This window comes from Natrix helvetica (assembly GCF_964273705.1).
Source record: "Natrix helvetica genome assembly, chromosome: 4".
NCBI lineage: Eukaryota > Metazoa > Chordata > Lepidosauria > Squamata > Natricidae > Natrix > Natrix helvetica.
This window is the reverse complement of record NC_138550.1, coordinates 145525789-145539463: the sequence shown is the minus strand read 5'-3', so window position 1 is coordinate 145539463 and position 13675 is coordinate 145525789. Positions and strand designations below refer to the sequence as shown.

The 13675-nt window shown below is 40.0% G+C and overlaps 1 protein-coding gene across 3 annotated transcripts in view; it reads left to right on the top strand.

Annotated features, from left to right (window-relative positions):
• RNF19A (ring finger protein 19A, RBR E3 ubiquitin protein ligase) overlaps window positions 1–11575 on the top strand; it is a 40918-nt gene extending 29343 nt beyond the window's left edge. For all 3 annotated transcript variants that reach the window (XM_081949852.1, XM_081949850.1, XM_081949851.1), the window contains 6 exons: window positions 847–1009; window positions 2893–3007; window positions 6530–6691; window positions 7768–7978; window positions 8726–8869; window positions 9450–11575. In XM_081949852.1, the coding sequence (XP_081805978.1) occupies window positions 847–1009; window positions 2893–3007; window positions 6530–6691; window positions 7768–7978; window positions 8726–8869; window positions 9450–10140 (1486 nt within the window). In that variant the 3' untranslated portion in view covers window positions 10141–11575. The remainder of the gene's footprint in view (window positions 1–846; window positions 1010–2892; window positions 3008–6529; window positions 6692–7767; window positions 7979–8725; window positions 8870–9449) is intronic.
• The last annotated feature ends 2100 nt before the right edge of the window (window positions 11576–13675 follow it).

The following is a 13675-nucleotide window of genomic DNA, read 5'->3' as shown; positions in this document are numbered from 1 at the left end:
AAAGTAGGGAAGTAACTTTATAAAATGTATATAGCAAGAGTTACAGCAAACCCCTACTGCCCACCATGAAAGCTGGAACGCCCACTAGTGGGCGGTAGGGACCAGGTTGACTATCACTAGTCTATAGCAATGCTGAGATCGTGGGGTACAGCCAGTTTGGTCTAGTGGCTGAGGCAGGGGAATAGAAGATGTGAGGATATGACCTATGTTTTTATCTTAGGCACAAAGCCAGCTGGATGACCTTGAGCCAGTCATTCATTCTCAACCCTAAGGAGAAGGCAATGACAAACCACTTCCAGAAATTGTACCTAAAAAACTGCAAGAACTAGTCCAGGCGACAGCCGGGAATAAACACTGACCCAGGGCCCTTTTCCTCACCCTAACTCATCCCCCAACAAGCAGTATTAGAAATCTTGAGGATTAGTTGAGAACATGCCACTTTGTTTAATTGGTTAACTTTTATTTAAAATATTTTTTTTTCTAAGAGTCAAATCTCAACGAAGTGTCCAGGTTTAAAGAGATTTTTATTTAGTTAGATTGGAAACCAGCCTGCCTAATATTGGGCAAGAGTGTTGTAAATTATAATCCCTGTGTCTTTGTGCACCAAATAGACGAAAGCTGATGAGACTAAGAAATGTATCTTTGGGCTGAATTTTGGAACTGGTGTACCTGACAAAAAGATATGATATGATGTCCCTATTTTAAAATGCTGTTTGCTGAGGCTGTATATATCAAGATGATATTGGATATTCACATGGTAGCATATATGTTAGTAATAGTCTAAGTTAAAGGATTTGTTTACTGAAGATTGTTCACTGGTTAATCTTATATATGGAAAATTTTCAGTCCATCAGGCTGTACATTCTGGGGGAAAAAACCATGGAGTCGGAAGAAGAAAATTCTTTGGCAACTTGGGACACTTGTAGGTGCACCTGTAGGAATTGCCTTAATAGCAGGCATTGCTATTCCAGCAATGATTATTGGAATTCCTGTATATGTGGGACGTAAGGTAAGATAACTGAATTGCTTTTGAAATTTACATATTTTTCAATGGGACTTGCTTGTTATTCCGCTATAGCATACTCTGTTTATTAAAGTATTTTTTTCAAATCAGTTCTTACTTGTTCTTCCTCTTCTTTTTTAAATATATCTTTCCTCTGGAGTATCAACCTGCTGGGGTTATAGCAGACGTTGAAGCAATACAAGGATGAGAGTTATTAACAATTCTAGCCAATTATTCTATAGCTGTCAATTCAATTTCCATGTCCAATTGAACGTTCTGATTTTGACTTTTGAAAATAAAAAAATAGTGATACAGTATTTTATTTTTTAAAAAAAACATTCATCCATTTATTCTATCTACTCAGTCTATCACTGAGATGGCAAATCTATGGCATGTGTGCCATAAATGGCACGTGGAGTCATATTTGCCAACACAGCAGCCCTCATGAGTTTCGTCCTTCAGGAAAGCCTCCGGAGACTGGGGAGGGTGAAAATTCCTCCCCTCTGCACGCAGGGGTCACTCATGCATGTGCTGTGGGGAGTCACTCATGGATGCGCAGGTGGGAAGGTCGCTCACGCACGTGGGTGGGTACTCACACACAGTTTTGGCACACCTTAGAAAAAGATAAGCCATCACTGGTCTATCATATCCAGATGAAATTTTATTGAGGCTCCCAACATTATGAAATATGAAAGGTACTTATCATGGATGAATTCTTTTTCAGTAGTGGTTCCAAACCTTGCTGTTACTTATCTAGGGAGGCTTATCATACCATCTCGTTGCCGTTCTGATAACATGCATTTTTTTATTTTATTTTAATGGGATTCACGTTATGACGATGCTGCAGTGGTGAGTTCCGGATTCCGTTCCAACTGGTACGGTTGGAACGGCCCCGGCATCACCCACGTGGAGCGCACATGCGTCATATTTGCCTATGACACTTCCGCAAGCCTCCGCGACGCTCCAGCTGCTCGGCGGAGCGTCACGCAGGTGCCGTATGCGCCATGCACGTGTGTGGAAGCATCAAAAGCTTAAAGATCAGGTAAGGAGTGTGGGTGGGCCCTCCGGAACACCGTACCGGAACGGTATCCGGTACTCCGGGCAGGATCCAGTACGCCCATACCGGGGCGTACCACCTGCAACCCGCCACTGCTAGGCTGTGACATAACTCCATAGCTTAGCATTAAAAAAAAGAGAAAAAATTATTGCAGTAAAAACTGTAAAATTCTTAACAATTGCAAACTTATCAATTTTCCTGGAAGACCAAGTGACTTCCTTAGCTGTAATTATAAAATGATTCCCATAAAGTTCTCTCTGGTTACAAAATGTTTTTAATCAGGGTATTCCTAGTCCTTTTCCCACAAAGAAAAGTGATTTCCCGAGAAATTAGTGATACAAATGGGATTTGAACCCAGATACCAACCATATAGTTGAACATGCAGGACATAGTGTTTCATAACTAAAATCAAAGAGGACCATTTACATCTATGAATTCAAATTTCTGGCTTGGGACAGGAATCCATATTAAAGGAATTTACCATCCATTTCTGACCAGTGATTCTAGTATTGTTGGGAAACTGCCAGCAGGCAAAGAGGAGAGATCAAGCAGGGAATGAGCCTTGAGTCAAGAGACCTAGAGAGAAGAGCCTGAAAGCCAAGATAGCAAAGGTTTAAACAGGAAAGGAAAAGAAATCCAAAACTTTTTTTTTACATTGCTTTGTTTACTCATCTTGTTTGATTATGCCAATGGAATCTTTAAATGCATTAATTTAAAATGGGAAGTAAATAGATAAAGATAATTTTGATCACTCCTGTATATAATTTCTTCTACCAGTTATTAAATGGAATTTTCTCTAAAATATCTTAATTTTTCTTCTTTTTTTATAAAGATTCATAATCGCTATGAAGGCAAAGACATGTCAAAGCATAAGAGGAACTTAGCCATTGCAGGTGGTGTAACCTTATCTGTAATTGTTTCACCAGTTGTAGCTGCTGTCACTGTGGGTAAGTATAGTTTATAGACAAAAACTAGGAATATTTTTTTTCTTGAGTACATTACATTTACATTAAAGCCATTATATTTTACTAAAAATTTACTAAAACAATATTATGGATGAGTAGTTCAGGACTAACAGTGAGACTATTTTTTAAAGTTTGGGTTGAATAGTTTGAAAAATGGAATTCTTCCTGCAAAGTTTGCTTGCTTATTTAATGGCATTTGCCAATCACCACTATCAGCAGACACTTTGAGTGGCTAAGAAACCAGCAATAAATACCAGCGTAAAAGCAGCATCCTAGCTATGGTCACTCATCATTAATAAGAAGAAAAGACACAGTAGAATAAAATGGTTCCTTGCAAAATGAAAGGGGTGAAGAACCCAATTATGGCTCTGCAGGAGGAAGATGTTCCAAAATTGTGGGGAATTCCAAAAAGGGTCCACATGGTTAATAGGCACTTAACAAGTTCTCCCCAGAAGTTCAGACCAGACAAGCAGAATTCATTTTAGGAAGATAATGTCTAATTGTATCCCAGTGCTCTGCTAAAAGTTACCCCATAATAGCAGGGTTGTTTTACTAGCATTCTGGTTTCTATAATAATATGCACTTCTAAAGGTAGCTTTCGTAATCTACCTGAATGGTGATTGGATATGAATTACCATTGCCAAGTCTTCTTGCTTTAGGTAGGGATGTAACTATTATGCCATCCAGAACAGGGCATCCGCTAAGCAATGCGGGCGGGTGGTGCCCAGGAGTAGGGCCTTCTCTGTGATGGGCCCAACCCTCTGGAACGACCTCCCCCCCGATATTAGAACTACTGTTGATCTCCGCTCCTTCTGTAAGAAACTCAAGACCCACTTGTTCAAATTAGCTGGCCTGGCCCAATTGTAATTGTAATCAGAAATATAGTATAATTTAATCCTGACCTTCCTGGATGGCATTTTAAATTTTTAAATTTTGGGTTTTTTAAATTGGTTTTAATTGGAACTATTTTTAACTATCGTTAGTTTGGTTATTGTACGGACTGTGTGTTTAAGTTGGTTTGTCTGGGTTTTGTGTTTTGCCCTGTTGTTCTATTGTATATTTATTGTCGGTACACCGCCCCGAGTCCCTTCGGGGAGAGGGGGCGGTTTATAAATTAAATAAAAAAAAAAAAAGTCCCTCTTGGCCACAGCGTCCATCTACATTTTAAGCAGTAGCTGCAAGTCCAAGAAAACTCAGATATGAATTATTTCTTTCAAGGAAATCATTAATCTTTCAAGAATAACTGCCAGTACCAAAGTTTTCAGGTGACCCACAGGAACTCCACCTTACCTCATCCTAACAGCTTCTAATTATTGATTTAGGATTTCTGTGGCATCTCCATCTGCATACTGACTATGCCTCACCCAAAATCGATGATCTGTTTTAGTACTTTCATACAGATATAAATAATTTAGGGTAGAACATATAATACCCCATACTTGATTGTTCAAGAACATTCTCCCCCATGACTGCCATTTGAAACTGTCCACATTGATAGGAGTGGAACCACTAAAAAATAGTACTCCACTCTTACAGGTGATCTGGAAGGAAACTAAATAGTGCTGAATGTTGCTGAAGAATCTGTTAGTAACATGGAGGAAGAGAGCATCCCTCATCAAGGTCCTAACAGAGATATTCTAATGTGACTGATACAATTTCTGTCTCATGCCTGGACTTGGACCTGGACCTGCGTGGAATAAATCTGTTTCCCCTAGAATCTTTTGTAATTGATTCCCCACCAGCTTGTCAAAAACCTTCCCTCAAAAGGAAAGTCTGGAGACAATGCAAGGCCTTCTCCAAGAGACAGTGCTACCAGGTAGTATATAGTATCTAAGTAGCACTAACTACCTCCTAAATCCAAAAAATCCAGAATTTTCTTGAGGGAGACGGTCAGTCACGAAAGCTTTAACAAACGAAGCTTTAACAGACCCTGCTTGGCCGCTTGAAGAAGCCAGGAGGGCCATAGATATTTCAGGACCCATTCTACAGGAAACTCTTCCACTTAATCATGTTCCACAAGATCAAATCCTAAGGAATTACTTTGCTCATCTTAGAGGACTCTGCCCAATGGGATCAAAACCAGAGAGGGTATAAGCTACTTCATCTGCAAGGAAATCTGTAAATTAATCTCAGGAGTCTTCAGGCATTTTGCTCCACCCATCCTTCCCAAAAAAGATCTGGGTAATTATGAATAAAATTGCTATGCAAGAATTTATGGCCATAATAAATATAGAAAAGAATCAATGCTTACCTCTGTCATCCCTGTCTAGGCTTGAATGTGAGTTCTTACCAGTACTTACCTGCTTGCACTTTAGATTGTGTTCAGTTGTTCTATCTAGTCAATCACTTTATTTCCCTCAGCAAATCATTAAAGTAAGGAACTGCTTAAAGTGGAAAATTGAACATATAAGTTCAATGTCATCTAGCAATGTGGGTGTCTATATTCCAGAAATTACCAGGCATGAGATAGAACTCCCCACTAAATTGTTAGGGAGATAATAAGTGTCCTTTGGAAACTTTCTAGATCCATTAATTGCCTGTGTTGGACCATTCTCATAAACCCATTGCCTTTGTTATGATTGACCAAGATGTCATCTGGCCATGGTAAAGGACATATTTTCAGTGTCCTTCATCTTTCCTGCTCTAACGTAAAAACAAATCAAGCACACACACACTTTTCCCATGTATGTTGGAACCATAAGCATTCATGACAAGGATATAGAAGCTATGAATTCACAAACTGCCCGAGGTTCTCATATTTAAGTCACCTAAGCCCGGGGAGCTCCAACGTCAGTCCCAGATGGCATGCCTATGTTATCTCTGCAGCATCGTTATTTATAACCAGTCACAATACTCCACCTAGAATTCACTGGAGGTGGGCGGCCACAATAAGTTTGAATAAAATAGAATCTTCCTCAACCTCAGCATTGTGACTGAGACCCAGAAGAGCACATGGTTGGGTAAACTGTGGCCAACCAGTTCTCACTATCACACACTAAGTCTGCATTTGATGGTCTCCATAGCATGGGGGCATGAGATGATTTTTTGCATAGATTTTATCAACAGCAGTCTAAGACCTAAGAGCCCATCTGTTTCTGCCACCAGAGCAGATGGTTTGGGGTAACTGGTCTAGAAGGAGGGTATACAAGTTTGGCAGAATCCTCTTTGGAAAACTAGAGTCTTGTAGTGTTTAAAATCTAAATATGTATCATTAATGTAATCCCAGAAGCCATGATAAAAGGTTGTGCATGCAGACCTTATTGCTCTTCAAATGAATACAGAACCAGAAGACCTCAGTGTAAAGATGAATTCTTGGGATAAATTTGTAGAATTTTGTTGACTGTCTTTTGTAGCCATGATGGAAATTATATATCTGTAATAAGAATTACCTTTTTGTTGTATTGTTCTATCTTTACTAAATGGTAGAGTTAAGAAATAGATAGTGATCACTAAAAAAAAAAGACAGGTGTGCTAATCTCAGTATTATACTTTGTTTCCCTATAGGTATTGGAGTCCCTATTATGCTGGCCTATGTGTATGGAGTAGTTCCCATTTCTCTCTGTCGAAGTGGAGGTTGTGGAGTGTCAGCTGGCAATGGGAAGGGTGTCAGAATAGAATTTGATGATGAAAACGATATAACTGTGAGTGGAACAAATGCAGCAGCAGGTAAGAAAGAAGACCTTTATTTAGTTATCATATTTGCCTGGCTACCTGTCTACAAAAGCATTTTGCAGAAGTGTAGAGGCCTTTTTGGAGAGATATAGGAAACATTTTGAATTGGAAATATTTCAATCTTAAAATAGATTTTTGATATCATAGGAAATATTCTTCTGCTGTTCTTATCCTAGCAAAAGTGAGCACACCTTGAAATGATGACTTTTAAATTTGAATATTTTGCATATTTCTGCTTTTGATAGATGCTGCCCTAGGATTAGCCAGTAACAAGTGTCTATCATAATCCACAGATAGCCAAGTTGTTTCATATATACATACACAGTTCAGAATATATTTGAATGAAGTAATATTAACTATTGGTCAAATATATTCAATATCCAGACATGTTTTTTATTTGCAGTGTGTGCTATGTTCTATAGTGATTTGCATAATCCCACACTTTCCAGAAAAAAATCAATTAGTAGCAGCCTTAAAGAATACCTTCCTTTATTGATGATATCTTAAACTCAAATTAAATTTATTAATTTATCAGTTAATAGATAAAATCATTTTTAGATACTGTTTCTTCTCTCAATGTTCTAATGCCATTGATTCAATATTAGTGTCACTTGCCATGCTGTGATTTTGATTTGGTAACTTTTGATTGAAAATGGGGGATAAAATAATGTTAACTAGTGAAATGTTACTTTCCTGACAGAAAATAGAATTGATCCATACTGTTATCTGGTTTTAGAGAACAACTTTATTATTTCCCAGTACCAATTCTGGAATAACAATCGAATTAGAAAATATTAAGGATCATTACGTTGTAGTTGGTGCTCTTCTTTTTCAAGAGAAAATCCGATTCTGTTTAGGAAATTATTTTATACAATTTCCTCATTACACTAGCCTAGGCCTGCAATCAAAAGATGACAGCATTTTCTCTTACTATCATAATTGTATCAATCTAAGACATCATCATCAGTTCTTGAAGAATTGAAAAAAAAACTACAGTTTTTATTACTGGAGCTTCCATAAAAGAAAAGCCTTCTATAATACAAAACTTTATATTCCCTTTTCCATTTTAGATACTACATCAGTAGCAGAGGCACGTCACAATCCTAGTATAGGGGAAGAAAGTGTTGGATTGACTGGAAGCTTAAGTGCAAGTGGCAGCCATATGGACAGAATAGGGGCCATTCGAGACAATCTGAGTGAGACAGCCAGCACCATGGCCTTGGCTGGAGCTAGCATAACAGGAAGTCTGTCAGGAAGTGCAATGGTCAACTGCTTCAACCGGTAAGATAAAGCATTCCAAGTGTTAAACTCTAATTGACTATTTGTTATATAAACTATAATAAGCAATGAAATAATACGTTTAAGCTGATTGTTGTAAATTCTAATATCTATCTTTTGAATACTTATGGACACATTCTGAAAACAGTGATTATATTTAGTTGGATTACAGAACAGCTCCAATTCCAATGATGGCAATATGTATGGAGAGATAGGAATTCTAGCATATATGGCTTTTATATTTAGTATTGGATTATGGTTTAAGGCAGAGTTCCCTAACCTTTTCAGCTTTGTGGACGGGCAGGGGATGGTTCCATGTGCGCAGTGGGCACACAAACCTACCGCGCATACATATTCTTGTTTGCTGCTTGCACATGTGTGCTTACCCGCCCCTTTGGTCCTGTCCTGAAAGGCTCAAGGCCTGGTAGCTGGCTGCGGCCTGGAGATCCCTGTTTTAGGGAAAACACTCTTGCATGAAAATGAGATTGTTGTAAATGGAAAAACTTGTGATATGTTACCACACTAGAAATTAACTGCTTATATTATTTGAAAGGAAACAATTTAATTCTGACTATTTCTTATATCTAATTTTTTTTAAAGATTTACTACTGTAATTTATTAAGGGATATTTTACTTAATTTGCTGTGAGAATTCTTCACTAGGTGGCTGGTAAACATTTAAAAGATTTCAATATGTATCACATTGAAAAATGCAAGTTACTTATTGAGCTAATACTGAATTTTCACTCAGGTTGGAAGTCCAAGCAGATGTACAGAAGGAGAGATGCAGTTTGAGTGGTGAATCTGGCACTGTTAGCTTAGGAACAGTGAGTGACAATGCTAGCACCAAAGCAATGGCTGGGTCCATTATAAATTCCTATGTTCCATTGGACAGGTGAGTTTGAACTATATTGGTAAAATCAGCATTTATATGCTGTGCAAGAAATCTCTGGCATGATTATTAATTGATTATGTGCTATCAAGTTGATGTTGACTCTTGGTGACCACAGATATATTGTTGTGATAAAAGTTATAAACACCTATGTCAAGTCCAGAGTATATTTTGTTTTTTAAAATTTAATTTAATTGATGAGCTTCTGGCATGTTTATATCTAGGTAGGCATTTTGCCTACTCTAATAGCATGCAGAAGTTTAGGTATCTCAGATGATATTGTATGCAGATTTCAATTGTGTCAACTTCTGAAGCCAAAGCATGATTTGAAAGTCAAAACTTCTCCTAGTTTTGCCTTGGTCTGATCAGATCTATAATATAGAATCCACATAGTTTCTGTAAAAGAAGTATTAAAAGTAATATTGATGAATCATCCTCTTAGCAAGATAGGACATCTTCTTTCAAACTTTGAATTAATTGTTGCATATGCGTTTTAAAATGCTGTTTATAATCGAATTTAACCTGGATGAGTTTGCAGATGCTCTACCGTAAAACAGAACTGTTATCCTTTTTTCTTACTTAGAGATGGTAGCAGCATGGAGGTACAAGTAGACATTGAATCGAAGCCTGCAAAATTCAGACACAACAGTGGGAGCAGCAGCGTGGATGATGGCTGTGCTGCAGGCCGCAGTAACGCCCTTAGTTCTTCCGCTTGTTTGTCTGATAACAAATCAAGTGTTCCCAAGTGGTCCAAAGAATCATCAGCAGGGAAGAAATGCAAAGGTAAACTCAGAAAAAAGAATAGCACGAAGATAAATGAAACCAGAGAGGACATGGATGCTCAGTTGTTGGAGCAGCAAAGCACCAACTCCAGTGAATTTGACTCTCCCTCTCTCAGTGATAGTGTCCCGTCCGTAGCTGACTCCCACTCAAGTCATTTTTCTGAGTTTAGTTGTTCTGATCTGGAGAGTATGAAAACTTCGTGCAGCCATGGTTCCAGTGATTATCACACCCGCTTTAATACTGTGAGCATTCTGCCAGAGGTCGAAAATGACCGCTTAGAAAACTCTCCTCACCAGGGGAGCAGTTTGCTGTTTACGCCAATTGTTCCAAACTCAGAGGTTCCCCAGCTGAGTTTCATTGCTGAAGAATGCACCTGCAAGGGGACTTCCAATAGTGCAAGTGTGAATATTGGTGAAACACTGAAAGAAAGAAACAACAACCATTCACCCCAGGTTACGGAGTTAAGCACTTCACTTCAGACGGAGATTTAAACCTGTTATGTGCTGCAGAAATGTATTTACCACTAAAGAGCCTTGCCAGGCTCCTTTAAGAAGCAAGGCTCCAATGCAATTTACCTTTGGATATATGTCTCTATTAAGGCTTGCGTGGAACTATGTGAAGTGACATGAAGATTATAACAAGTGCATTACAATAAAACATTATATTGATGTTTTGTATTTTTGCCATAACTTTGCTGAAAGTCTGTATTTGGTGAACTTGAATGGGGAAAATTGGCCACTTGTAGGCTTCATATAAAAACCTCAGTATGGATTTCAGGTGTACAGCAGAAAAACCAACCTCTGGTCAAAATGAGTTGCTGTAACCATACCAAAAAATAAGTTCTGATAATTTTATGTTGAAGAAGAATATCATTATGTTAAGTGATGTTGAAACACATTCTTTAAGCAAGGTTATGACATATAGCATAACTTTAAATTAAAAAGAAATTGGTACTTGATATACAATAAGTAGCAAAGTGACGTCTCCTTATCAGAAAGTGGGGGTAATTTAATTATATTTGCAATTGACAGCAAAATAGAAGGTTTACTATAAAAAGGTGTATAAAGTTTTTGTACAATGTAAGAGCAATTAATTTGTTATAGTAGAGAACCTGATACAGTCACCTTCACCAGGGGACTTCAGTTATGCTGTTTAATTCTTGGTGCCTTTGGAAAAGACTGGGTTTATAAGTGCCTGGTCTGATGATTTCACTGTTACGTTTTCCAGAATGTTGCCAGTTGCCACCTTCTTGGAATCTAGAGGAAAACAGCAGCGAATCAACTAACTGTGGTAGATTAATAGGATTCATAATACTGAAGTATTAGCCTACCAAAGATTCACTCAGGCTTTTAGCAGATAACTTTTCTGACATCATTTTGCAAATCACATGCACAGGAAAAAAAAAAAAAAAGCACAGTGCAGAGCTTGCACGTCTTTGAAAATGGGCTCTAAAAATGGCTGGCTTGCAGGGAGGGGTGTGTCACATATCCTGCTTACGGTTCAGCTGAACACGAGTTGCAGCCAACTCGCTTAAGCGCCTGCACTGTTAAATGTTTGCCGCACAAGTCATAATGAGGTCTGCTCTCTGCCCCTCCTACAAGAGGGAGAGAGAGAGAAAAAGAGATAAATTTGGATTTTGGCATAGAAGCCTTCAGTAATTTGGTTTTGTGTGTGTATGTGTGAATGAGGCATTTTTTTTTGGTAAGTATTGCCATTATGGTGCTACTGAAAATACATGAGAAGAAGGTTGTTATGGGCCGCAGCCATCTTCTCTGGCCTCCTTGATTATTTTCTTTAATCAGCTTATAACACTAGTGTCAGATACATTATTTGGTAATGCTTGTTATGATATTTGTATATTTGCTATTTTTTGTTTGCTCAATGGAGTGTGTAAACTACATACCTGAAATAAATGTCTCAGTACTATTTCACTGTCTTCTGTCCTTAGAACAAAGGGCTTTTTACAATGCATGGAACACTATTCGTTGCATTATTCTGAATGACATTCTCTCCTCCAGAGGTCTTTCACATCTGCTTTATTGGTTTTGGAGAAGCAGAACTTCTCTACAAGAACCGGGTTTCATACTGGGGAAGGACTGTACATCATACATAAGCTTTATAAAGTGAAAGAGTGCCAGATTCCAGTTCTTTCCAGTTAAAATTGGCCAGTGTTAATGATGTGAAGATGCCTTCTTAGATGTAATCTCTGCTCTGTTTGCCAAACTGAGTTGATCAATGCATCTACTTGTTATAAAGTATCTTCCTACGTGACTCTAAGAGGTGGAAATAATTGAATGTAGACTTGCCATTTTATGTACATCACCAGCCTTTTTTCCAGGGCGCTGCTCTGGAGAGTCCAAAGAAGGGTTAAACACAGCCAATCTGCCCAGAACTGAATTGAAAACTTTAAGCCACGCCTCTGGTGCCGACTCTCCTCAGATTTTTTCAATTCAGCTAGCCCAGTAGACGCGCTTTAAGATTTCTCCAGTTCTAAGATTGATTCCTTGGACTCTCCAGAGGAAGAATAATTTTTTAAAACAGCATATTTAAGGATTTTTAGAGCAGGCTGGTGAGTTTAAATTTAAGTTTGTTTTTTTCCCTTTTTAATTGGGTTTTTCTCACCCTTTCGGCTCTCCTGGAGTCCGGGGCTTTGCTCTGGCTCCTAGAAGCCACAGGCAGCTGTTGGGGGAAGCGCGTGGGTCGGAGTGCCGACGCCAGCGCTGTTGGGGCACCCCTACTGGGGGCCGATTCCCACTGGAAGCCCTCCGTTGCAATTTGTGCTTCTAGCAAGTCAAATTGCTGCGTGGGCTTCCAGGGCAGCCATTTTGGCTTCTTCCCTCTTTAAATTTGGCGCGCAAAAGCTCCGGTGAGTTCTGGCCGCCATTTTGGATTGCGCAGTCTTCCGGCTTTACTTTTAAAAGTTTTTGCCGCAGCTGCCTGGTGCCTGGCTCTTTGCAGGAGCCGTGTGGAGTCAGACTTGCCCGGTGTGACCGGCGACCTGGGCCCCAATCCAAGCAAGTGATAGCGGCGTGGGATCGTGGCCTGCTGGGTCGCCTCCTTTACTCTCCTGCAGGCGCTGGGAGCGAATTCTGCTCGCGCCTAAGAAATTCCAAGCTACTTCAGGCCTTGCAGTTTCTCTGTCTCCTCAGGAGCATCGTGCTGCGGTGGGCTTTCTGGAGGTGGTGAGTGGTGGTTTTCCCATCCCCCTACTGCCCCAACCAGTGATTGTTACCATGGCAGATCAGGCCCCTGAGACTTCTGAGGGTGTCTCTTCCAGAGCCCCTGTAAGACAGGCCGGGAAAGCTGCCAGGGAGGCCACTAGAGGGAGTAAGCCTTACTCCAGGCATGGCCCCAAGCAGGGCTCAGGCCTAGACAAAGATGCATTAAGGCGACAGAAGGCCTTAGAAAAACAGGTTTCCAAAGCCCAACAGCAGGCCCAATCTTCCCTTTCGGTGTCTCCTGGGGAGCCCTCCAGGGAAATTCCTCCAGCCCAGGGAGGCCCCATTTCTGATAGTGAAGAGGAAGGGGATTCCTTGGCCATGGCAACTTCTCCAGGCCATTCCATGGCTGATCAGGCTGATCTCTTTGCCTGTCCCTCTGATATGGATGAGGGACCAGCTCCAATGGGGCCCTTAGCCCCTCAACAGCCGATCCCCGGGCCCACTCAAAGGGTTCGCCCCATTGAGGACCAAGGGCCTAACCTATCCACTGAAATGCAGGAAATAATTAACGGCCATTTCCCAGGGCATTGAGGCAGGCATGCGAAAAGGTGGCAAGCGCACTCGCAAGACCCACCATTTGCAACCCCAGGAGGATTCCAGAGAGATGACTCCTAGCCTTCCACCTCCGTCCCTGCATTCTTCAGTGGCCTCCGATGAGTCAGACTGGGAGGAAGAAGAGGAATTTCTTCCTAGGCAGGAAGCTGAATTCTCTGGGGATGAGGCAAGCCCCGCCAAAAAGCCGGCCTTTTCAGGCTTATTTAATTTGGATAATTTCAAAACCATTTTAGATAAGGCTAAGATCTCA